Source organism: Pleurodeles waltl, chromosome 5, assembly GCF_031143425.1.
Source record: "Pleurodeles waltl isolate 20211129_DDA chromosome 5, aPleWal1.hap1.20221129, whole genome shotgun sequence".
Taxonomy (NCBI): domain Eukaryota; kingdom Metazoa; phylum Chordata; class Amphibia; order Caudata; family Salamandridae; genus Pleurodeles; species Pleurodeles waltl.
The window spans coordinates 741,446,036-741,473,849 of NC_090444.1; the positions used below are offsets into that span (position 1 = coordinate 741,446,036).

The 27,814-nt window shown below is 43.1% G+C and overlaps 1 protein-coding gene across 2 annotated transcripts in view; it reads left to right on the plus strand.

Annotated features, from left to right (window-relative positions):
• The window catches only part of ANAPC1 (anaphase promoting complex subunit 1), a 614,893-nt gene that overhangs the window by 64,061 nt on the left and 523,018 nt on the right, over window positions 1-27,814 (plus strand). For both annotated transcript variants that reach the window (XM_069234703.1, XM_069234704.1), the window contains exons 6-8: window positions 2,851-2,924; window positions 8,796-8,941; window positions 16,867-17,093. In XM_069234703.1, the coding sequence (XP_069090804.1) occupies window positions 2,851-2,924; window positions 8,796-8,941; window positions 16,867-17,093 (447 nt within the window). The remainder of the gene's footprint in view (window positions 1-2,850; window positions 2,925-8,795; window positions 8,942-16,866; window positions 17,094-27,814) is intronic.

The window sequence follows — 27,814 nt, forward strand, 5'->3', positions numbered from 1 at the left end:
AACCAGTGTCTGCTCTCACTTCCTGATTTTCCAGAACTGGAGTGACCCCCGCACAGCTGAAGGAGTTCTGAGGCCATGCGTCTCTGATTTGGGTGACCTGGCCCCTCTGGAATGCCTTTGGGCCCTACAAGCACCAGAAGGGCCCTTACTATACCCACGCCAGTGAATTTGCGTCCGCACCATGCAGTCCTCCTGGAGCCTTGCTGGACCTGGAGTGGAGCTGGCGGCGAGACCAAGACCTTCTTTGACACCCACTCTGGTGCCGATACCCCCTGCACCGCCAATGCCCCTAGGTGATGATGCCCCATTGTTATTTCTGACACTGAGCTGGATGGATGGGTGTCATCCGATGCTGACTTTGGCAGGTCCATGCTTCCCAGAGTGGAGCCAGTGACTTATTTCTTTAAGGACGGGGGCCCTTAATACCTCAAAGGTGGATTGCTTCTCCTCCAGTGTGGGTGGTATTTTCTTCATCCCTAACAAGTCCCAAAGCATATGCAGTCAGTCCTTATATTCAGGGGCTGTCTTTTTGCCCCACAATGCTGTGATAGCATGTCTACAAGCTCCGCGCCAAGGGAATCTGCTTTCCTGTACAGGATCCTAATGGATAGGTCTAATGCACCCTTTTTAAATGTATAATAATGTCCTGTAGCTTTTGTTCTTCTGTGGGAAGAGGTTGAAGTTCGCTGAATATGTAATCAACTTAGTTACTAATGAAATTCATCTTGAGAATTTTAACGAAAGTGACTGCTTGGGGTGAGAACTTGTATGGTGCTCAAATGGCACACATTGATACGATCCACTTGCTTTTCTGAGGTTGTGCAGACATTTATAATTGATATGCCCTTTTGCCAGAAATATTTATTATGACCCGGACATTTTTAAGAAACTAGATCCACAGCACATTTTCTGGGCCTTTAAACTCCTGCCCGACAGTTTCCTCAGCTGCCCTGACACTACTACTGTAAATTGTCATATATGCACCCCCAGGCTCCACTATCATCTTAGCAGTCACACAAGCCTTTTGTGAACAGGGATCAAACAGACGTTGAGCATGCTACCAGGACTACTGTTTCACCAGTCGCCTGCTCCTTCACATCAGCTTCCTAGCTACTTTAGTTTGTCCTAAGGGGCCATAGCAACCATGTGGGGGGCAGTCCGAAATTTTCTTTCAGTGTGGCTTACCACTACATATAACAGATGGGTCTTCCCACGTGGTTATGTCATTTCATTCCTTTCTGAGCTACCTCAACTTCCTCTTACATGAGAGCGGGTTTAAGAGGAGCACCTACCTATCTTGTCGCAAGAGGTGAAGCCTCAACTGGCCAAAGGGGCCTATCACGAGGGTGCTGGCTTTGAAAGTATGGGCAGTTTGTTACTCCTGTTTCTCGCATAGAAGATCGAAGCCCTTTGTCCTATTTTGAATCTTTGCCTTCTAAATGCTTTACCACCAAAGGACAAATTCAAAATGCTCCCACTGACTTAAGTTCTGTATGCCCCGATCTGGGACGTGCAAGTGCATAGTTTTGTGTGCTCTGCCTGCAGTCCCACAGACATTACATGTGTTTCAAGGTAGGCTAGGAGCATTTTCATTTTGCCATGCTTCCCTTTGCCCATACTTGCACCGGTCGGGTTTTCAAGAAAGTGATGGTGGTGGTGGTTGCTGCCGATTTTTGGGGTTTGGGATCCTCTCTTGAGTAACAAAGAGGTTTTTGATTGATTAAGCTTTGTAAGTGCAAGAATCTCTCTTTGGTCTTTGCTGTTGATTCCGCTGCAACGAGGACAGAGTTCTTATGACCAATAAACCGAATACCAACTTTGTTTATTCCATGAATGTAAACCCAGTTAGATAGGAGGGTAATCATGACCGTTTTACAGTTTTATTCATTTAATTCTCTAATGGATAATCTCGGACTGTGCCACACTGAGGCATGCTAGTACGAGAGTACATACGCCAAACAATATGTAATAATACTTTGCATCACAATAGTAATGATTATGTAGATAGTAATGAACTACAAAAAACATGTTTTTTTGAGGGATAGGAGGTAACATTTTAATTATTTCCAGACCAAAAATGCACACTAAAATGTAGAAATTAAAGTGTATAAAAAGACTATTGGAAATCCAGTAAGTATATTATAATAACTTTTATCTTCTGTTTATAGAAATGTCGTCTTGTGTGTAATTTGCTAGCCCTGAAAATTTGTTTTACAGTTTCTAAGAAATAATATCTTTCCTTGATAATGATTTTTATCTGCAAAACACGTTAGCTGGTTGTATTCGTTTGAAATTGATCAGGAACAACAAACATGTCAATGTATATTTTGATGAAGATCGACGGATTAATAATTTTCTATATTAATTTTCAAAGAGAAAATGGAGGCTGTATCTCTAAGATAGGATACCATCGACTATAAACCCAAGAATTTCAATTGAAATGTGTTATTCCTTTTGATAATTGATTAAATACTGTTTTACTCCAATTTCTTCCTGGAAAGAAATGTTTTGATGCAATTTTGTGCACCCTGTTTTCAGACTGTTCTCTTTATTCTTCTTAGTGCGCAGCTGAACTGGTATTAGTCAGCTCAGGACAAACCACATACCACACAGTAGTTGTGCTACATGGAAGCAGAATTGGGCCTTCCAAACTAGGCTTGGTTAAGTAATCTGGTAGATCTTCGAAGCCAAGTTGTAGGTCTTGTGTGATCCAGCCAGGGGTAGAGTTGAAGCAATCCTACAATTTGTACTTGGTTGTCATATAGCACAAAGTGTGACACATCTTTGATGATGCACATTTTATCTTTCTTTTTTTAAATCCTTTTTATTCTGAATGTTGTTTTTTCACAGGGAACCTCTCCCAGTCATTTTCAGCATGCTGCACCCATTAGATGAAATAACTCCCTTGGTTAGTAAATCTGGAGGTAGGTGTTGCATTGTATTTTGGAAATGCTTATTTAGGATGAATGATGGCTGAGAAAGATTTCGTTGTTAGTGTGTGTTTTGAGTAAATGTTTGCTGCTGCTTAAGCATTGGGACTAGTACTGTTGAGTAAGTGACTTTGCTGGTGATGATTTCCAACTAAAAAAGAGCAGATGACTTTAAAGAATTATTTCGAAAAAACACAGTAGACCGAGTATGACCACGAGAAGAATCATGAAAAAACGACATAGCTGAATAGTTTTATATTGTCTCTTATAAATAAAAAATGTAGACTGTTTCCTACACTATTGTTTTTCTGATTACCATGGAATGCAGTTTACATATGACTGAAAAGCTATCTTCATCAAATACTGAAATACCTCGTGCAAGAGCAGGCACATGAAGTGATGCATGTGATTTACTAAGAGCCACTTATACTGTAACAGCATGTATGTAAATTCTATCCACCATCACGTGCTCCCATTTGTACTGACAGCTGTTAATTAATTTCAGATTCTGAAAATCTTTCTTCTTGCCAGAGGCCAAATATCTGGAAGCAGAATGGCAAGGATTCTGCATATGGTGTTCTACACATATTCCAAGTGCATCCACATGCCACTCTATAGGGCTTTCATCAATCTACCAAGAAGGCAAACCTAGGGTGAAATCTTGAACATTAAAAGCTCAGTCCAGTCCAGACTAGACTTTGCATGGATGAGGATGAAGCCTCCTGCTGTAATGCTTATCTCTCTGTGCTTGCAGAGGGCCAAGCCCTTTGGAGAGATGAGTAATCTACATTCCCACCACCTCTCCTTCCTTTAACCCCTTCATCTGCTGTGGGTACACTGTCAAATGTAATTGTTCAGGAGAAGTTGCTCGGGGGGCCTTAGTGTGGTATCTCGCATTCCCAGACATCTTTCTCACCTGCCATGGGGTTTCTAATTCAGCTATGAGGTTGTTCCTTTCACTGGTATTCTTCACCTGTGCTTCCCTACTTCAACCCCCCACTTCAGAACCCTGCTGCCACCTTCTGCTTCCCATCTGCTTAACTCTCCCTTTTCCTTACACATTTGCTGTTGAGATTCATATGGCTACTCGCAGTGCATTATTGCTCTTTGTTTTGGAACATGCACTTCAGATTTAAGGCACCTTCCTCAGCCTCTCCATCTTGTACCCTCCCTTTCTTTTCTTGGGTATGTTTCGTTGTCTCCTGTCCATCCTATGCTTTGTTGTGTCCTTAGCGTAGCATAAACTGCTACACAGTAATCACATAACATTTTAATAAGTGAAGCTCCAAAAAGCAAACCCTTCTTTTGAAACTGATAAAATTGAAAGATGTGAAATATTTAGAGATTGGAAATAAAATATCCTGACAGTCTTAAGTGGCTCTTTCATAAGACTGCTTATTTACTTGGAGAATTGTCCTTCCTATCTCAGTAGAATAATATTCAAGCTAAAACAAAGATTTTTATCATTACAAAGTGCAGACGTTCAAGTATGTTGGGTACTATACCAGGAGCCATGTCTTAACTGCTCAGGTTCCTAACCCAGCTGATGTAACTGCCCCAAGTTCCACATTCAAATGTTATGTTATATGTTCCTCCTAAGCATCATGACTTTTGGTGAGCAGGCAAATTGTTCACAGAAGATGTAAGCTGCAGCAACTGTCAAAACATTTTATCCACATCACTTGATTTTCCTATTCAGAGTTATCATGTTTTTAAAATATTTTGTTATGCCACCTCAAAGTACTTGCTCCCCCCCCATGAGAAATTATAATTCCTATGTTTAACTATCAATTTGTTGAAGCAGAATTATATATCCCCTACACAAGCTGAACTGTAGATGGTGTTCTTCTTTCATTCAGCTTTCAGACAAATTTACCACCAACAGCTATTAAGCATACATTAACTGAGAATAGCTCTAAGGTACAATAATGGAAGTCAGATAAAATTGCTGATTATGTGTAAATCTTACCAAAAATGAAATTGCAGACACATTCACCATTCACCTCGAATGGCCTCCAGTTTGTCAAAACTATCATTCTTGTAGAATTCAGAAATGCGTGGTTTGTTTTGCCTCTGCTTCTTGAGGGAAACAGCCTTTCTCTTGTTTCACGGGGTGACACTTCTTCTGTGTCACCGCTCTACAGGAATTCACTGCTCATGGGCACAAGGCATATGGATAAAGATACATAACTCTTCAGCAAAACAGTAAGGTTCGTTTTGTGATGTCCCTCAAGGCGAGTATCGTCACATAGTACCTTCTTCAGATGTCCTTCAAGGCATCTAGTGCCTATGACAATCTCTTGGCTGGTTGCACAAATCAAACAATACCATAGAATGGCATTTTTCCACACAGTAGTAAGATCTTGGGAAAAGTTCAAAATTCAGATGGCCATCAGCACACTGCTCCACGAGTGGTTGCTCCTCAGTTCACTTCTCCTTAAATCTCATTGCCATGTTTGTTGTGTATCTTCCAGTAAGCTCGCAGCTTCAGGTAGCATTTAATTTTAATTTAATCTCCAACCTGCAGAGCATTGGCAGTACAAAGTCACTATCCCATCTTCCTCTTTTCATCAACTGTGAAACTTGAAACACTAATGCACATAAGAACCTTTCAGTCATAACACTACACAAATGCTCCACAAACACACATACATACACACTTAACACCACTAACTGTCCCACCAATGGTGAAAATGCTGCTTACAGTTGTGGAAATGCTTTTTGGGGCCGCTACAAGCACCATGATATGTTGCATGATATAGGACCACCTTCTTACCTGGTTCTACTCCTGTAGAAACCTAAGATTCGTTGGTCTCACTTGCTGCTGTCTGCCCTGACATTGTTGAGGGAACCCCAGTGTGCCTGTGAAAAAGTGGGATGGGGAGAACTGTGGCTGTTTTCTTTCACCTTTCACCTGGAGATAGTACGAATTAAGTGTTGATGATCTTGTACTGCTGTGTATTCTACTGGTGTGGATCAAGCAGACCTGAGACACTTTTAGGCACCTAAGGTTCTAGAATTTCTATAGATGGGGCCAACACCACTCTAGTGAGTCGCAAAGGAACAATGGATAGTACCCTGCCTGGTTGTCTGAAGAAGAGCACTGATGGCTCAGTAATTTTGTTTGCACTCACAGATAAGAACACAAGGGATGCCACTCTCAGTTCAGGAAGAAAGGGAAAAACTGCTTGTTCAAGACGAACGTGAGGGAAACATGAGTTTTCATAATATGGACACAATTGGAGTCAAGGAAGGGAGTTGGTTGGGGGAGGGGGATGGGGTTCTTGTCCCAGTTACATCCAGAATTGCATCAAAAGATACATACAGTGTTTTTGTGACTGAGTCCAAGAAATTGCTCTGCTTGAAAATTTCCTCTTAATATAGATTTGAAGAGATGGGAAAAGTGTTCCCACTTTGAATTAGGCTGGTCTTTTCTCTGTAGTTTAGTATCCCAGTCATAGTCTCAGAATTGCTAAGGTGTTGAGTCAAGACTTCCTAAAAAACATTTTCATGACTGTTGAGTACATTTTAGTGGCACAAGCTCCATCAGGGGAGCTCCTACTAAACTAGGAAGCAGAAATCATCTGGCCATCATTTAGGAAATGTACACCTTTTCCCTGCTTAGCATTTAACATCTTGCTTGGGTTTTGCCTATACAGTTCACCTTGTTTTTAGATATATTCTACAAGAACTTCAGCAGTCTTCTGACAGACCTAATTGTTTTAATTACAGGATGGATTTGTTCTTTGTCTCGGGTTTCTGCTCGTAATTTGATAGGTGGTCTTCATATTCATGTGTTTGTGAGACATACATGTTCCTGGTTGGAACTGTATCCTGACTGGATGAATTGTATTTTTCCACTGCTGGTGTGAGTGAACTCTTATTACCTTTGTATTGCACATTTTGTGGGACTGTATGTGTGTTCTTGCTTTCTGCCCTGCTATATCCTCTCCTACCCTCACCCAGTCACTTTACTTCTTGATCCCCATTACTCTCTCCCTGTGGAATATTTTTTCAGTTGTTTTTATTTTGCTCACGTCCCACCCCCTGTTTGCTCTCTTTAATTAACTCCCAGATTTTTTCCTGCTTGGAAGGTGCAGAAGTGTGAGCCATTTTGAAGACTTGCATCTTTAACTCAATGCTAAATGTACGTTAGCTTTTAGGAATATAGACTTTAAAAGATCCCACTGTAGTTTATTCTGCTGAATAAACATTATCAGATAATTTGAGAGGTTGCTGGAAGTTACAGAAAGGTGAGCCATTTTGAAGTTAAGTGCAACCTTTGCCTCAGTAAGCTTTAAACGTGATGTAGCATATTACATTTTATTTTGGTTCCACTGTGAATCAGCGGGGCCTTTCAAGGCGGTCTTCACATGGTCCTATCTTTGTAAATAAGGACCCATTCTGGCTCCCTGCTTTGAAAAGTTTCACCTCTGGTGATTAGTTGTTCAGGGAGACTCGAATAAAGTTCGTAATATTATAGCATTATATCATCAGTGCTCAAAGTAACTCGCGTCATTTCTATGTGTAGGAGTAGGTGGGCCTTCTTTGGAAGAGACAGTTGAAAGTGGTTTCCTTGACCCCTACATCAATTTAAACAATAATATTAAGGTCTGAATTAAAAATTGCCTCCTTGTTTTTGCCCTGTTGTAGAGGGGTCAGTGGGGAGCCTTGACTATAGGAATAATCAAATGTAGATAGATAAGTCTAGGCCAGCTTCTCCAATAGCTAAAGCTTTCGTCTTTTTATCCATTCAACCAGAGTAAACTGCCCCTTATACAATGACTGATGCATTCAATCACTCTGTTATTCACATTATTCTCTATGATCTTTTCCTTAAAGATGTGGACCCCATCAGCCTATGTGGTATTTTACCTTCTGTGATGTATTTGTGTTGAGAATGACTAGTCCTGTTATTATGTGCATTACAATTTACATATGAATGATGCGTACAGTTCTGAGAGTATCTGTTTGCTTCAGCTATGGATGAAGGATGGAATCCATTTGAGGGCCCAACTATTGTGACTTTGTCATGTGCTGCATAAAGACCATTGACAGCTAAGGCTGCTCACCACATCAGACATGCATTGGAAATTGCCAAAAAGGCCATGTGTTTGCCTAAACATACAGCCCCATGCTTACAGACCCTTTATTTGGATAGTGTGCAGCTTAAAAGTAATGCATGTCTGTGACTTTTCACAGGGTATTTTTGTAAACAATTTTATTGATTTACTCTTTCGTTCTGGCTTTAAAACATCAGCAAACAAGTACCAAACACAAAACACAATTGGAGTGAGTTAATCATACAGTGTGGTACAATTAATGAGCTGCATCAGAGGAGCCAATTTGTAATTGCAGCATAGTATGCTGCAGACTTTCATAATTAAATTCTTCTCAGTCCCGTGGAGGGCATACATGCAGAAGATGATCAGTAAGAGGATGAAAAAGTGCAGATGTGCAAAGAGAGGAAAACACAGAGAAAGCTGATGGGTGGAGAAATACTATCACCCAAATAAAACATTCCATGGTATCACCCAGTGGCCCCAAACCTTTTAAAATTGCCAAGGGTAATCCCTTGTTTCCTAAGGAAACTGCTTGATTAACATACACTAGTCCATATTTGATCACAATTTCTCAGTTTTAGAGCCTCAGTACCATTCATTTGTCTGGCAACGTCTTAATGGGCTTCCTTCAAACCTAAATCATAAAAAGATGGAGTCTGTTCCTTCCAAATGCCTAATAACCTTGTTTTTGAAATGTTCAATAGCTAGTTTACACCATCAAAATCTTTACTTCATCAAGTTTGTTGTGTGCTTAAGCATGTGCTCATCCTTTTGAACTACAAAGGAATGTTGTTCTCCTCAGGGATGTTTGGTTCTTCTCGAGTACAGTATGTTGCAGACAATACACTGAAAATTGTTTTCACCAATGTGGACCCCTCCATTGTGATGACATATGACACTCTTCAAGGTGTGCACACGGTCTGGGCTCTTAGAAAAGTTAAACTTGAGGTAAGCAGTTAATTTTATTATATTATATTGTAATTGCCATTTTAAAGTGCTTTGTACCCCTGATAAGTCTCTGTAACGCATTTGGGGATTGATAGCACACTAGTCTGCAGGAATAGTTTAGATTGAAGCACGTGTGTTTTCTTTGCGTCACATGAGGGTATTAGTACGAGAGGACCAGAGCTAGAGTTTTATTGTGTTTGATCTCTGTGCTTATCTGTGAATTTGAAGCGAAAAGGAAATAAAGATGAGAAGTTTTTTTGCATTTGATGCAGGTGTAAAATGGATAGAAAATGTGAGTACATAGGAGCTGTATCATTTCAATTATGTAGCAGCAACTACCCATGAATGAAGGGTAAGTGTGAGAAGAAATGTGGTCCTTCATGCTGATACCTACCATCTATAGAGTGCTCTCTGTCCTACAGTAGTTTATACAACAATTAGTTTGATGGCTATCGATGAGTCCAGAGGTGAACGGACCTAAGTTTTAGGATGCAGTTTTGCTTCAACTGTAGTAGGTGCTGTAGAGCTTCACAGATAACTTTATGGTGAGTAACCAATAGGGATGTGCATTGGGCAAACAGCCCTGGTGTGTGCTCCGCAGATTCCACCCAATTAGCATCAGGGAACAACCATGAAGAATGGGCATTACACTGTCAGAGATGGTAATTGGTCCATCATAGGGCAAACTTACGGTTTTCCCTTGTATGACTAGTCATGGTATGTAGTGCAAGACCAGACCGCACTAAAGTAAGATCAAACAGACTTAAGAACTGATCTGGCACAGCATGTAAACTGTAATCTCCCCCCCCCCCCCCCCCCCCCCCAACCAGGGAATGGTCTGGTTCAAAGGATACATTGTTCAGCAGCATGAATTTCTTCTGGATGTGCATGCTAGCCATTGTTACGCCATTTAGTGTTTGGGTCTGGAATTATCTCTTAGTCCTCTATGCGTTGCCAGTCATTTGGTGTTATGTCCATCCCACATGACATAAGACATAAACTCCCAGAAGCCCCTGTGCGTGGTCACCTTACTTAAATTATGTTTTCTTCCTTTGAACCAGGAAGCATGCCTAGAAGCTCTTGGGCTTGTGCAGCAGAGCCCAAAGGATACAAGAACATTCAAGAGAGAACCAAAAATCAAAGGAGAAACACAGGATCAATAGAGGACGTCAAGAGACGCACAGAAAAACAAAGTCCTGGTTTATTGTAGAGAGTGGAGACTTAGCGTCTGTCAGAGAATGTGCAAGAGGGAAGTGGCGTCTGAGCTGAAAGGAAGATAGAGAATCTTCCCTTTAGGTTCAATATGAAGTGTCTCTATAAGTTTGCCCAGAAGGTCAGTCACAAGGTCTTTAACATCTGTTTGCGCTTGATTCACAACCCTTGGATTTGTGATCTCTAAGCAGCTTTTCTGCTCGAGACACTTAAAGTCAGGGATAATCACAGTTACGTGCATTATACCATTGTGCAATCTGAACAATAACTGTCCTCTCACAAAGACCTGGGTCTGGTGAAGGACTACAAAAATCCAAAGTAACCAAGGTGGCTCAAGAATAAGGATTTGACGCAGAGGACAGCCTTGTCACCCTCCTAAAGAGAGCAATTGAAGAAAAAGACAGAGTAGGAGAACCTAAAAAGCAGATGCAGGTAACGCCGCAAAGCCACAGTTATGCAACCAAGCTGACCTACTTGGACTCAAAGCCCCCGAACACCTTCAGTGCCAAATAGCTCGGCAGCTGAAGGGAAATTGAATGTCGGAGCTCCAGCTTGACTCAGGAAGGGTACTGAGCTGGGAAAAGGAGTTGAAGGAGAGAGGCTCCTTCATTGAAGAAGACCCACTCAAATCTGAGCAGCAGGCACTTGAAGTTGAAAAAAAGAAATGCCAGCATGATGCCAAATTGTAGTGCTGCTTTAAAAGAAAACAAAAAAACTCCCTCAATGGATTTTGAATCTCAGTAAGCGCAGAGAAACTAGAGGATGGACACTTCAAATTGTAATCTCCAACAGCACCCAAACATCAAGAAGAACAGAAACCGTTCATGCAAAAGCAATATGAGCTGTATTCCTTTCAGAACCCCAAATCATTAGAATGGGACCCTCAAGACCAGTACCACTGACCTACCCAAAGAGGATACGACACCTACCTCATGAGGACTTCATCCCCAGACAACATCGATATCTACAAGGTGCTCATAAGGAGTGCAGCAGACATGTATAAAGGTGTTGTAGAGGAGGAACAAACTGAATCATGCTTCCTTCTTGAAACCCTCCTCCCCTCCATGAAAAAGAACCAGTTATTGCCCATGCTGGGAGCTGACCTCTTCAAAAGGATGGAGAATGAGTATAAAAACATTTGCAAAATTCTACCTGCATAAAGGGCAACACCACGGCTATTAGACCGCAAGAAAAATAGTCACTTCCCCAATATTCACAGGACCTCCACCAGAACAAGGAAGTTAAGAGTGGAGATGGTAGGGTGCAAGATAGAGAGGGCACTCATCACATTGCTGAATAGCTAACTGAAATGAAGCCCTACACAGATATGGGCATTGGTGGGGGTGGGGTGGTCAGATTTGATACATCACCTTTGTGACAATTGTAGGAAGAGAACTAAAGCAACATTGTAGGAAGGCAAAACCATAGCTAACACCTGCTTAAAATGTGCACTAGATGCAACAGACACAGCTAGCAGGCAGATGTCACTGGCACCATTTGGTACAGGCAGCTGTAGTCAAAATGCCTTCCACAGAAGAACACATCTTTGGTGAAGCTCTGGATGAAATGCTGCAGGAAATGGAAGATAATAAAACCGCAAAGGCAATTGGTGGGCACTCGGATCTAGTAGGAGAAAAGCTGTTCCCTCCCAGGACAACCGCAGGAAAGGGAGCTTTTCAGCCCATTACCCTACCAACATGTCCTCGGTAGACCAGTGCACAGTGTGGGCCTTCACCGTGGCATTACCCCACTACGCTGCACACCCCTTTCAATGCATGGCCAGTGTAAGGGATTAGACCCTAGGAGGTTTGTGACCAACAGCATTTCGAATGAAAGGTTTTGTTAGAAATGGGGTCTCTAGTTGGCAGTGGTTTGCACTCTGTCCAACCTGGGGCTCTCACTCTAGTCAGGGTAGTCACACAGGTATCTTGCTTGGCAAAAGCAGTCAGGCTTATCTCGGAGGAAATGTATAAAGTACCCCCACCTTCACCTTTTACCACCACCACCATTTTTTACTTTGACCACCACCACCTTTTCCCACACATAGCAAGTCAGGACTCTCAGCAAGAGAACCCAGGTGCTGGCAGATGAAGTCCTTGATGTCCCTGAGACTTTTAACAGGAGGCAAGCTCAGTCCAAGTCCTTGGAGAACCTTTGGAAGCAGGCTGTAGAAAGCAAAGTCCAGTCCTTTTACTCCCAGCACAGGATCAACTGGCAGAGCAGCAGTCCCTCCTTCAGCATCTAGCTGTTTTCCCTGGCAGAATGTTGTTAGACCAGAATTATTCTTAAGTTGTGCCCTCAGAGGTGCAGTTCTCCTACCCATTTCTACCTTTGAAGTAGACAAACTTCATAGGGAAGGCTTTGTAGTGCACAAGATCCCACCTTTCCTGTCCTGGCCCTAGACACACTCCAGGGAGTTTGAGACTGCTTTGTGTAAGGACAGGCACAACCCTGTTCAGGAACAAGTGTCTGCTTCTCCCATCACTTTAGCCCCGGAAACTCATCAAGATATGCAGGGCACTCCTCCACTCCTTTTGTGTGACTGTCTAGACTGAATTCACAAAGTCTTACTGGCATCCTGAACCAGATGTGTATTTCACAGACAGGAAGAGTCACAGAATGGTGAGCAAGGAAAGTCAGCTCAGCTGGCACCTAGGGAAACCTACCAAAACCTGTGCATTTTTGAATCCAGGATGGGGTGACTTGTGGGGCTCTCAACAGGTTCTGGCACCCAGAATCCTTGGCAAACCTCAAAATTCATCTAAAACACTTTTTCCTCACATTTCGGTGATGGAAATTTCTGAAATCTGAGGGGAGTCACAACCTTCCTTCTACCCAGCGTTCCCCAAGGTCTCCTGATAAAAATGGTACCTCACTTGTGTGGGTAGGCCTAGTGCCTACGACAGGAAATGCCCCAAAACGCAACGTGGACACATCACGTTTTTTCCCAAAGAAAACTGACATGTATTTTGCAAAGTGCCTAGCTGTGAATTTTGGCCTCCAGTTCAGCCGGCACTTAGGGAAACATAGCAATCCTGTATATTTTTAGAAACTAGACACCTAGGTGAATCCAGGATGGGCTGACTTGTGGGGATCTCACTAGGTTCCATTACCCAGAATCCTTTGCAAACCTTAAAATCTGGCCAAAAAACACTTTTTTCCTCACATTTCGATGATAGAAAGTTCTGGAATCTGAGGGGAGCCACAAACTTCCTTATACTCAGCGTTCTCCTAAGTCTCCAGATAAAAATGATACCTCACTTGTGTGGGTGGCCCAGGGACCTGCAACAGGGAAGAGCCAAAGATGTGTAGAGATTGGGGTGATAGCATAGCGTGTTGATAAGCACAATATTTTTTTGTTGTACATTTTTAGGCTGACTCTGTTTTGGGGACCCACACAAGTGAGGTATCATTGGGAGACTGAGGGGAACGGTGGGTGGTAGGAAATTTGTGCCGGGGTGGTGATCCTAGAAAGAAAAGTGAGGAAAATGTGATTTGCTTGAAAAAAAGAAAATGAGTTTTACAGATGAGTCTGGGCAAGAAAATGTTGGGAGATCCACGCAAGCCACAGCTCCCCAGACTCCACCGAGTGTCCAGTTTTCAAACTAATCTAGAGTTGGTACTTTTTCCCCAAGAAGAAGCAAGCACACTACCAAGACTCATACTTCTTTGATGATCCAAACAATAAAATTGTGAAAAGGAACCCACTTAGGTTATGCTAAAAAGACCCTTCACCCACCAACCTAGTTGGTGGCATGCTCCCTCATCGGGGTCCCACCCCAAACACCTAGCATGTCACGGGTGTGCTTTGATGCCTGATTACAGGGGAGCAGTTTTTTTCATTTTTACCACACATACTGGTTGGATTTGGCACAAGGGTGAGCGATGGTTCAGTAGATCAAACTTTGACAAGTGATTTCACAGAAACAAAATGCACCGTTAATAACTGAAAGGCCAAAAAACTGAACCAGTGACTCGCAGCTCGTGAGCTGTAAAGCCACGTCAAGGCACCAACGGCTTTACAGTCCATTCACACACCTTTTATACGTGACATGCACAAGACCATTCACAATGCCAGCTGCGGACCCAGCACATTACAACACTCACACCAGTACTGGAATCTCTACCAGTCTAGACCCAGAGATTATAAACATATTGTGTACTACTTTCAGACAGCATATACATTTTAATTCCATACGGTGCCCTCTTGCTAGGTATGTACTGCCTGAACACCAAACGACCCTTGAACTGGTCCACAGCTGTTTCTTTCCCTGGAACATAGACCTCTAAAAACCGATCTACAAAATGATCAAGGGCAGGTCCAATCTTAAAGAGACGGTCAGATTCTAGGTGATCTCGTGGCAAAGCTAAAGCATTATCAACAAAATGCAGCACCTGAAGAACAAGCGCATACCGGTTATAACTCATGGTTGCAGGAAATATAGCAGTTGCCATCAAGGGACTAGTAGACCAATATGAAGACAGTGATTGCTTCCTAATCAGCCCCATCAAAAAAGTTAAACTCAAGAACTCTTTCAACTTGTCCCTCAAATACTGCTCCGCATACAAATTAGTCTGCTCAACAAATTCTTCAAAAAATACAATCTCCATAAACAACTGAAAGAAATTGACTGGCAAAAAGTTTTCTGTATTCACTCTACACCCCCGTAGACCAGTAAAGGCAGGCAACTCTGGCTGCTCCATGTTTGGGGCAACCCAGAGTTCAGGTCTTCCATTGGGAAACCTTTCAGCCCCAGGCTGCTGCACTATTAGCACCTCCGTGTCCTCCTCTAAAACAGGCCCTTCATCTGCACTGAGAGTGGCTTCCTCATCAGAAGATTCCTCTAGGACAGAAAAGTCACTGCCAGAATCACGCACTTCCTTCTCTACCTCAGATGCAGAGTCGGTCTCATAATCATGGTCAGAAGACGACTCAAAAATCATACCAACAACCTGCTGAGCGGTCACCCTGCGGCTAGCCATGATCCTTCCTACGAAAAGTAACTGGACAAATGCACCACCAACAACCAGCACTGTATAAGATAATTAGTAAATAAAGTGTGGCTTTATCACTAAGAGTTATAAACTCAAAAACTGTAGCACTCACTTGCCTGAAAAAGCTAGACTTACCAGCAACTACTCTGCACAGCCCCAGCAATCACCAATGACATCCCACTAAAAAGAAAAGAAAATTACACATAAGACAACACAAATATCATTGTGCACTAATCTAAGAACAATTTCACTCTCAATCCTGCATTTAGTACACCACTTACAAAATGTCATTCATGCATGACACCAATACTCATTTGGAGTAAATAGTTTTTTCTTACCTAAAACATGCAACTATGCAAACTGCTGGTCATCCACTGCTGAAACCGCAAGGAGTCACAGCAAAGGAAGCAAAAGCATTGAACTCTAACAAAAAGGAGAAATAAAACATTATAATCACAAATGCAAATAATTTGCCAGTTGACAAACACCCGCCACCAAATATTTAAAAATTTCCTGTGGTGTCTAGTGGTTTCTGCCCCCCCCTTGGGGGCAGATGGGCCTAAAAATAATAGGCCAATCTTCCCTCAAAGGGGGGAGGGGCAGAAATGACCAACAGTCATGTGCCCCCTTTGAGAGGGGGAGGGGTGACCCTTCCCAGAGGGGCCGACCCCCTCACACAAAACAGAAACAAAAACAGTCCCTGGTGCCTTAGTGGCTTCTGCCCCCCCCTTGGATGCAGATGGACCTGAAAACAATTTGGCCGATGGCCAACAGTTGTGTGCCCCCTTTGGGGGGGGGGGGGTGACCTTACCCAAGGGGCCGCCTCCTCCCACACAAAAAAAAACAAAAGCAACTAAATCCCTGGTGCCTTAGTGCCTTCTGTCCCCCTCGGGGCAGATGGGCCTAAAAATAATAGGCTGATCTGCCCCCAAGGGAGGCAGAAAGGGCCATCAATCATGTGCCCAGTTTGTGGGGGAGGCAACCCTTACCCAGGGGGCCGCCCCTCCCCCTCACAAAACGAAACATAAAGGATCCCTGGTGCCTTAGTGGCTTCTGTCCTCCTTGGGGGCAGATGGGCCTAAAATAAATAGGCCCATCTGCCCCCAAGGGGAGGAGAGAAATGGCCAACAATGCTGTGCCCCCTTTGGGGGGCGACCCTTGTGTATCCTGGCTGTTGAATACTTGAACAGTCTTAAAACCCAAATAAACAAAAAACGGACAAAAGTGATTGAACAACACTTTTTATTGTTGTTGCCCACTTTGGGTCTGCAAACCTGAAGGCTCTGATAGGCTGGTCGCAAGAGAACATTTTCTGTGGTGGCTGCCATTACAGGACATGCTGCTATGTTCCTGCAGCCAGAGGAAAATAAATCCATAAAGTGGAAGCATTGCCTGTTCCCTAGATTCATGACAGTACGCCCAAAGGGACCACCCTATCCACTAAATTTAATTTAAAAGACAATATATTTCATGTCTGTATTTCTAAAGCCTGTGACCAGGTTTCCAGATCCCCCAAAATGTATTAAAGTTTTAAGGAGGCCAGGTCTTGCAGTGAACCTGGGATGCACACTGTCTTCAGCTAAGTGTAAGAGATATGTTTATATGATGATGTTCATGGTTCTTATTTTTTGTTAATGGGCATCAGTTTTTAGCTGATTTGCAGTGTCGTGTTTTTAGCTATTCTGTGTTAATAGTTTGTCAATGTTTCATATTTGCAGGAGCAGAATGTGGTACTGAAGTTTCCAGATCAGTTGGGCACACCACAGCACACAGCAGCCAGCAGCTCTCTGACAGCCCACCTGAGAAGCATCTCTAGGGGAGACTCACCAGCTATGTCCCCATTCCAGAATTATTCCTCCATTCACAGTCAGAGTAGATCTGTGTCTTCACCTAGCATGCATTCTCGCTCACACTCTCCGTCTATATCTAGCATGGCTGCTCTGAGGTATGTGCATCAGTCTGGTATGTTTCAACAATTTTGGCCTTGATTTTAATTTGTGGGCTATAATGACACTGTGACGCTCACTCTTACAGTTACACAACTGTTGATGCTGCAGCTGGAACGTATGATACCGTGGGTTGTGATGATCTAGAGGGACCTGTTACCACATCATCCTACATTTCTTCAGTTTTTTTTCCTTTTGTGGTAATAACAACAATTAACACATGTCTTGAAATCCAGAAAGGGCTGGTAACCTTTTTTTTATTTTTTACCATCCAAGTCTGACATTCTTAGGCTTTCATGAATGAGGGCCTGTATCATGAAAACTGTTAAGTGTTACTGAGGAGCCAAAGATTGTAAGTAAAAGCAGAGTGGAAGCAAAGAGCATTCCAATGTTTAGGCACTAATGGAGAGAAAGATTGAAAACGGGAGTGAATTCAATAGTGCAATAGGTCGAACTTGCCATGTATAATCTGAGCGCATGTATTGACAATAACTAGGAAAGATGGGCACGCCCATGCAGCTTTTTAATAATATTTAGAAATCGATGTAAAATACAAACGTGGAAAGGATGTCACAGGTTAGAGTCGCTACTTCCCCTGATACGCACTGCTGCCCGCATTGCCCTGACATACTGCTGGACGCTGTACCTTTGTATAGTGTAGCCTAGCACTACTGGTGCATTGTATCCTGGACACTGGGCCCCGCCAGGTTCATAGCTCCCATTGATTGCACCACTACTCGGTTATTTGAACCCACTTGCATCACATAATTATATAATTCACTATAGTGTTGCTGTCAATTTTTGGGGAGGGATAGGGTTGGGTTGGAGGAGCTCACACTCATTTAGGATTCAGGATGCATGTCTTTTGATGGTTGTGTAAGTGTCGGTGATACTCTCCACCAACACTTTGTTCATCTACACCATATGTTTAAAAGTATATTGGGTCATATTTTTTGTTTTATGCTGTGGATGTACAATGGTGTAATTCGCCCTTCAGCATATGTACTTACATGTTTATTTCAAAATGCTATAAAGTGTGTTGAAAAAAGAGTGGAAAGGAAGCCATCAAATAAAAGAAATGGAGAGAGATGTGAACAGTCGGATGAAGTTTGGAAATGAAAGGGATGAATGAGTTGAGCACAGATTGGTGAGTTAGGAAAGAGTAGGCAGGAAGGTCAAGAGACGAGTTGTAATCTTAGCATGAGAGGCTGGGTGAGAATGACAGTTTTAGTGGCTTGAAATCCTAAGAGAAGACACATTTGTGGATGTTAATGGTCACCAGTTGCATGTTACAGAGCAGAAGTGATATAACAACCTGGATGTGGTAAGGAAGATGAAGGAAGAAAGGGAGGTGAGATAAACCAAATTAACATGAGAAAGAGGAACGTAGGAGGAATGATGAAAGTAAAAAAAACACAAAACAGTTTGATTGTCTAGAGGCTTCCACTTGTCCAAGCAGTTAGAACCATACCCTTGGGCTAGTGATACTTACACGGGCATTGTAAGAAAACATTGTTTCTTAGCATACATAGAGGATATTGTTTGTTGTTTAAATAGACATTGTGATACCACAAAATAAAACTGACCTTGGCAAGCATCCTGTTTATAGTTATTTTAACAGTAGTAACAGCAATTTGGCCATTTAACAGCGATGGGAGCCTTATGGTATAAAATAGGAATGTTTACAATGAAACATACTTTTTTTTTTTTATTAAGAGATGGGGGCATCCGCTCTTTTCTGAATTGCAGAAGAGCTGCTCAGATCTTATCTTGATGGGGATGTTGATCTACATCCAAGACATGAAGGCGAAGAAGATCTGCCTTCTGCGTCTTGGAGATATCAGTGATTTGAATCGTTATACTAACCTTCAGGTTAATCTCCTTGATTTGGGATTGTTGACCTGGATCCTTATGTTATCCTAGAACATGGCAAGCTTATTGTTGATGCTCTCAAGTTTTTCTACCAGCATCTTAGACTGTAGGATGTTCTCGTGCCTTCTGTCACTAAGTGGAAAATAAAGAAGGACTTCTGCTGAGCTTTGGTGCCTAGCTTGACAGTACAAAAGGCATGCTCCTTTTTCCAGTTATAATGATAAAACAGATGTATCCTCTGAGGGTGTTGATTGATTGGGTGCATCTCTCTTTAAAGTCAGTTTGTGTTTGATTGTACTTTAGATTAAGGATTTCATGGCTTTTTGCTCTGTTTATTAAGAGTTGGTGAAGGCTTCACTGTTAGTTTAACTAATCCTTGCTCTCCTGCCCTTGATTAGGCATCTTTGCTTTGTATCTTGCCAACTGACTTTTCCAAACCTTTACTGTTCATATGACTGATTCCTTAGTAGGGCCTCTTTATGTTCTATAAATCTCGTTACTTTGTTTTCAATCCCCAATTTAGCAGCTTCCGTTTTTGTTCTTCTTGTTTAGTGTGCTTACGGTTACCCCTTTGTGTTCATCTGTTAGTTATCTTGAAAACTGTTGATCACTTCAAGAAGGAGCTTCCAATCACGGGAATTTACTGATGTGGGAGATCTTTGTTGCCAGTAAGAAATTCCAAGGTTATTTAGTCTCCAGTGACAATCACACGTGTCTTTGTCTGCCTAGGACTCTACTGGCCCTAAGGTTCTGCTCTTTGAAAGCCCAGCTGTGCTGTAAATGCACTCCGGTTCGAGAAGCAAATTACCAGCAGTGCTTCAAGGTTTTTATGAGGAGTCACTTGATAGATAGGACTGATACTGTCTCAGTCAGCACACTGGTGTTGAGTAGTCCAACCTGGTGGCTTGACTTGGTTCTCTGGTGCGTCTTTAACTGCAACTGGTCTGACAGTCCTCTGTTGGACCCTTTTGTAGTTTAGTGTGAATGTGCTGATGGAGGAGGGAGATTAGGGTAAGAGGATTTATTAACCTAGGGTGAATTATACCCTTGGAATTGGTAGCTGAAGTAAGACCCATGTCAGTATGGAAATGGTGGCATCTTCTAATTCCATTGCTATTGTCTTTGTAAATAATCTCATTATGATCGAAACATGCAAATTAAGAACATGTATAAATTGCCGGAAGACAAAAAGATTTGGTTCTGTGTCAGTGTTGTAGCTGGGAGATCCAGATGTGGCTGAGGTGTGGCCACAGCTGTCTGCAGCTGGGGGACAATCCATCAGGAGTGCTGGGGTAGGGAGAGTGGATGGCTCTCAGGGGATCAGTGTAGAATTATGATATCCAGCTCATAGGTGCAGGTCATTATGTTGAAATCTGGTCAATAGTATGGGTTGCTCTGAGGATGAGGTCGTTTCTGCCTTTTTAGGCATTGGGCCCAGCCAGGTAAGGATCATTTACTGGACTGCAGCATGTAACACTACTTCGATTCTGATTGAGTTGAGAAGCAGAGAGTGAACAGCTAGGATGGTACTTTTTTTTCGCCATGCCAGATTTTAATTTACAGTCGTTCTGTTGTTCATGTTATGGAGGACTGCTCTTTGTATTCCATTGCTGTCCTTATATTAGACCAGAATGCATTCACTCGTCTCGACTCCTAGCTGTCTTCATGCTTTTTAAGGTAGTTGAAGCAGAAGCTGCTTCAGACCACACAATCACTCGACAAGCACCCTTCATTATCTCTTTTTAAGCTTGTGCAAGCAGCAATTCTTCTACCTCAATCCTGGGGCGTACTCCATATATCTCTACAGTGTCTCAAGCACTTCTTAAACACAACATACGTAATTAGAGGGACAAGTCATGAAAAACTATATTTATTCAGCGAAATCTAGTTGGCAAAATACACTCTGGTGTTAAAAAAAAAAAAAAAAAAAAAAAAAAAAAAAAAGAAAATGCAAACACCTAATAAATATTGATCATGTGCACATCCACATTAATTGTCATGCGTGTTCGTAGGGACAGCAGTCACCTTTGTTAAAGGAGTACCACAACTGCTGTACCTCTATTACTGTTCAGCCGGTTCTAGCATATATGAATCCTAGAATGTGTGACACAGGACTTTTGCTTTGCTGAACTTTTGAGTCAGTCAGGATGAGGAAGTGAAAACTGAAATGTCCCGTGGCCACTGTGACAGTGCCGTCTCCCTACAGCGGGAATTTAGCCATCAGTGTTTTGAAGGTCCTGTCTGCTTCTGTGTTTTAGGTTAAAATAAAACCTAGTAAGAATCTACCAAACTAAAAATGTTTGTGTACATTTCAACTGTAAACCACTGTTGCTGATCAAGCATCTATTCCAAGATGACCACCTCATCATAGCGAGTGGTGGCCTTCTTGTAGTTGGTACTAAGAGTCTTATTATGTGATTATCTGTGAGGTCTTGTGTTGGAAAATTATTTACGGGATATTTGGGAGAAGAGGAATCTAGCTCAAAGTGGTACTGAATAGCCAAACCTATTGCAGCATGCTGCACAAACTGTTTTATATAAACAACTTTGCATTCAATTTGTATGCACTTGAGCTTTTGGTCACAAGTTGTTTAGTAGCACTTGTGACATATCAGTCAATGTATAGATACGTTTTTTTATCTTGAGGCACTCTGTACTGTTGTCCGTTGCCTACACAATTGATCATGTGATTTAATAATATCCCACATGCGTGCATCTTTGAGTTTTAACTTCTGCCTTACATTTTCTAAACTGACATAAGAAAGAACCTACTGACACCTCTACTCTTCAGAAACTAGATTACCATGATTTTCTGAGAAATAGGGTTGCCCGATTTCTTGTATGTTGTTCTTACAGAGTGGAGTTCTTGTGTGACATTCCTGTCTGACAAGTAGATTTCAAGTTTGAATATCTGCAGGGCAATCTGAAACTCTCATCCGTCTGAGGTCGACAAATTGGTTGCAAAGACTTGTAAAACCTGTTTCTGCAGCAGAAAAACATTTAACAGACATACATTTAGTGAAATGATGTATCGTATGCATAGAAAATTTTCAATGCAATTTGTCTAGGTACCAAACCCGTAGCTCTCTGCGTGCAAAACATGACAAGCAGCTAAATGTAAAGTAATTCATCTGTGGGATTGTGAGACACCACTCCACTCCACTGTCAGGAAATGCACCTGTCAACTTTGACTGCAACATCTGTCCAGGAAGGGCCCATAACTACTTTGCCTGAACCATCTACATATAGAGAGATATACACACACACACACACACGTATGTATATGTGTGTGTGTGTGTGTGTGTGTGTGTGTGTGTATATATATATATATATAGTAAATGTTTATTAGTTTTTTCATACGTTCACATGTACACATAATGCATCATTACATCTAATAACCCATTCCAATACGTTTATAGGGAGTTTGGGGTCCCATCAACATACACAAAATATCCCCACCTTCAACGCTCAGTACCTACACAGTAGTACAGGGAGATAGATTCTTACCGCCATCTGATGTGGAAACCATACATTTGTGTCCAATACGCATTGCTGTTTCTATACAGAATAAACCTGAAAACATTAGCCATAACATTAGAGTTTAGACAATTGGGTCTAGGCATATTAACATGGATACATTTTGGCATGCATGCCCTGGGAGTCTGGTTCAAAGAGATCCCTTCCGATGATGGCTTAAATGGGCTGTTAAATCAATTCTTTGAGGATACATTCTCGCTAAATCTATCTCAAATAGTCTCATGCACCACACATGCTGCTGGCCACACCTTTGACCCTATTTCACCATTGTTGGCAGGCAATGTCAAATGTACCCAAGTACCTCTAACTTGGAGTGACCATCTAGCAGTCCCTTTCTCCATTTGACTCCCGGCCATAAATAATAATTATGCAGTGATCACCTAGATCCATAGACCTTAGCCTCAAATAAATAGACCTCATTTAACTCAACCTTAGCCGTAAATCAGGCATAGCTGACTAACAACATCGAGTTGGATTCTAAGTTGTACCATGCCTGGCTCACTTTGGCCCTTAACATCGTAGCTCCCCTGGCAAAGAGAATAATACATATCAAGGAACAAGTTGTTGCTTGATTTAATTTGAGCTTTGTGTCTCTTAAAAGAAAATGCTGCCAACTGAAAATGGTGCAGGGACCTCTGCAAGACAGAGGAAAATTTACATTGCGTAGCGATTGAAGAATACCTTAAGGGAATCAGACTGACTAAATCCACTTTCTGCACCAGTAAGATTGAATTAACTAGACATTTCTCTAAAGAAGTATTTCACAATGGTAAAAACTATGACTTCGGATTTCCTCGAATTGTATTGTAATAGTATTTATATAGCACTTACTACCCCTGACGAGGCGTCGAATCGCTTTTCAGCCAGTAGCATGCTACTCCGGAACCCAAAAGGAATTAGTGGTGGATTACTATAGGGAAATAGGAGTACAGTTCTAGTATTATTATGAGTTAATTTGAGCCGCAGATATGTGAGTTTGATGGTTGTATTGACTGGAGTAATGGAGGGGTGGAGGAGGGAAGAACCAAGAAGTGTTGATTGGGAGTTTATGGTAATAGGATTTAGGCTTGGGATGAGGGAAGTGGGGGGCTCGAGGACGGAAGTCTGTGGAAAGGGCTAGGGAGATCATTGTAGCAGGGTGAGATAAATGAGGGAGAATTTAGTAGGGTTGTTTGGGAGATCATGGTAGTAAAGTGAGGTTTGGGTGAGTTAGATGTGGAAGAGGAGGGAAGAGCTTAGGCAGGGTCTTTTAGGAGATGAAAGTATTAGAATTGATTTAGGATGAGTCAGTGGGAATGGAGGATAGATTGATAGAGACATGACATATGGTGATGGGTAGACAAAATGTGTTATAAAATTAAAGCAGGGATTTATAAGTAATATAACAACTTATCTGTGCGTTATGCAATGACCTATGAACATGTTAAACATAGAATAACATATATATATATATATATATATATATATATATATATATATATATATATATAATATGTTCGATGGCATGTGTAGCTGCAGATACACATGCTGTGCACTGTTCCTGCCTTCTAGTGTTGGGCTCGGAGTGTTACAAGTTGTTTTTCTTCGAAGAAGTATTTTCGAGTCACGGGACCGAGTGACTCCTCCCTTTCGGCTCCATTGCGCATGGGCATCGACTCCATCTTAGATTGTTTTCTTTCTGCCATCGGGTTCGGACGTATTCCTCTTCGCTCCGTGATTCGAATCGGGAAAGTTTAAGAAATCATCGAAAATCCGTCTGTATTGTTGCGTTCGGGACCGGTTTCTATAGATACAGCGGCACAGACGAGACTACCGCTTTGGCGGCCCTTCGGGGCTTCCGCACCCAACCGAGGCCTGGTCGGCCCGACCACACCCGTCGTCGAAGACTCATGGACCGGACCCCCTTCCGTTTCTGTCCAACGTGCCACGCCAAGTATCCTTATAGAGACCAGCATCGGGTCTGTAATCTGTGTTTCTCACCAGAACACAGAGAGGATACCTGTGAGGCCTGCAAGGCTTTTGGGTCAAAGAAGACCTTGAGGGATCGACGAGCAAAGCGCTTGCAGATGGCATCGAAATCGATACAACACCTCGACGTCGAGGAGGAAGAGATTGCTATCTCGATCCAGGGTTCGGAATCGGACGACTCTGACGGAGACAGACCACCGACGGTAGGACAAAATGTGAGTACGTCTGCCCCGACCCAGCCCCAGAGTCAGTCGAAAACACAGAAGGCCTCGGGGACGTCACTGCCGGAAGGCCATGGCTCAACCCACAAGAAAAGCGGTGACCAAATAACATCTTCGACACCGAAAAAGGCCAAGATCGTGCCAAAGTCTTCCCACTCGGGTCGAGAAACCAGCATCGAAAAGAGTCGACATCGATTGGTCGAATCGAATAAGCCTTGAAAGAGCCTCTCTGAGCCGAGACCAACTGTAACCATGGGTGTTTCTGTACCGAAAAAAATGGCTTCGGAGCCGAAAAAGACTTCTTATACAGAAGAACATGGGCTCTCACAACAACTTAAAGAGAGGCACAGGTTTGAGCAGGAGTTGGATGTGGAGGAGTTTGACCAAAGTCAACAAAGGTTACAAATCCAGAAGGACATTGGAAAAATTCAAACCATCCCTCCGCTCAAGTTTAAAAGGAAATTGGCTTTTCACACAGAGACTGAAACTGAGCAGCCAAGAGCAAAGGTGGTTAGAGAAAGGTCACCAAATCCACATTTCACACCAGAGATGTCGCCACCACACTCTCCACAAGGGACAAGGTCACCAGTTGGCACACCAACGGCACAGTCACCCACACATACGACCCACCAGTTTCAGACAACAGTCCTGAGTGTTATCCCTCAAAGCCATCTCCTCCAGAGGATAGCACATCCTACACGCAAGTACTGGCCAGGGCTGCGACATTCCATAATGACTATGCACTCAGAACCAGTGGAGGATGACATTCTTTTCAACACACTGGCGTCCACGCATGCGTCATATCAAAGCCTGCCAATGTTACCAGGCATGCTTAAGCATGCCCAACAAGTCTTCCGAGAACCGGTCAAGGGAAGGGCCATTACACCGCGGGTGGAGAAAAAATACAAACCTCCCCCATCGGACCCTGTGTTCATTACACAGCAGCTCCCTCCGGACTCTGTAGTAGTAGGAGCCACAAGAAAGCGGGCAGATTCACAATCGTCATGGGATGCGCTACCCCTTGATAAAGAAAGCCGCAAATTTGACGCGGCAGGGAAGAGAGTGGTGTCACAAGCGGCCAACCAGTGGCGTATCGCCAATTCACAGGCCCTCCTCGCCCGTTAGGACCGAGCCCATTGGTATGAAATGCATGATATTATTCAGCATTTACCAAAAGAACATCAAAAACGGGCTCAACAGGTGGTGGAGGAGGGACAGGCCATCTCCAACAACCAAATCCATTCTGCACTGGACTCTGCCGATACAGCAGCAAGAACTGTAAACACAGCAGTTACCATCAGGAGGCATGAATGGCTACGCAGTACTGGTTTCAAACCAGAAATACAGCAAGCAGTGTTAAATATGCTGTTCAAAAATGAAGGCGGACACAAACACGGCCAAAGCCATGGGTGCGCTCTACTCTTCCCAGTATAGGGGAACATTTAGGAAGCCACAGTTTAGGGGAGGGTTTAGACGGCAACCCTCGGAGCCATCCACCTCCCAAACAAAACCCACCCACCTACCAGTCACAATACCAGAGAGGGGGATTTTGTGGTTCATTCAGGGGACAATACCCAAGGGCAAGGGGAAAATTTCAGCCTGCCAAGCAGACCCCCAGTAACAAGCAGTGACTTCAGTGTCACACTTCTCCAACACACATCACCAGTGGGGGGGGAGATTAACAAAATACCACAAACATTGGTCAGACATAACCACGGACACATGGGTTCTATCAATTATCCAACATGGTTACTGCATAGAATTCACACATCTCCCTCCAGATGTTCCCCTAAGGATGCACAAACTGTCAGCACAACATATAGACCTATTACAAATAGAGGGGCAAGCACTATATACAAAACAAGCCATAGAACTAGTACCACACCATCAAAAAGGAACAGGGATTTACTCCCTATATTTCTTTATTCCCAAAAAAGACAAAACACTAAGACCAATTTTAGATCTCAGGACGTTAAACCTCTTCATCAAATCAGATCATTTCCACATGGTCACACTACAAGATGTAGTTCCCTTGCTAAAACAGGAAAAATACATGGCAACACTGGATTTAAAGGATGCATATTTCCACATACCCATCCATCCATCTCACAGGAAATACCTCAGATTTGTCATACAGGGCATACATTACCAATTCAAAGTATTGCCCTTCGGGATAACAACAGCACCCAGAGTATTTATAAAATGCCTCACTGTAGTAGCAGCTCATATAAGGAGACATCACACGCACGTATTCACATATCGCGACGATTGGCTAATAAAAGCCAACACTTAACACCGGTGTCAAAGTCACACACAATATGTAATAGATACTCTACACAAACTAGGGTTTTCTATAAATTACCAAAAATCTCACTTGCAACCATCCCAAATACAACAATACTTGGGAGCCACACTCAACACACAAAGAGCAATTGCCACTCCAAGCCCACAAAGAGATCACTCGTTTCAAAATATAGGGGGTGATTTTAACCGGTCAAAGGACCGCGGCGGCCATTCAAACATTTCCTCTGGGCCGGCGGGCACTCTCCAAAAGAGCGCCCGCCGGCCCAGAGGAAATGCCCCTGCAACGAGGACGCCGGCTCAGAATTGAGCCGGCGTAGTTGCAGGGGTGCGACGGGTGCAGTTGCACCCGTCGCGTATTTCAGTGTCTGCAAAGCAGACACTGAAATACTTTTTGGGGCCCCCAGTGGCCCCGCGGCACCCCCTACCGCCATCCTGTTCCTGGCGGGAGACCCGCCAGGAACAGGATGGCGGTAGGGGGTGTCAGAATCCCCATGGCAGCGGAGCGCGCTCCGCCGCCATGGAGGATTCCCCCGAGCAGCGGGAAGTCGGCGGGAGACCGCCGACTTTCCGCTTCTGACCGCGGCTGAACCGCCGCGGTCAGAATGCTCGTGGGAGCACCGCCAGCCTGTTGGCGGTGCTCCCGTGGTCGGTGGCCCTGGCGGCCACCGGCCGCCAGGGTCAGAATGACCCCCATAGTGTCAAGCATACAACCAATCCAACAGTACACAGTCAGGTTTGTAATGAAACTACTAGGCTTGATGTCCTCATGCATCGCTATTGTCCCAGCGCACGGCTACACATGCGGCCCTTACAACAGT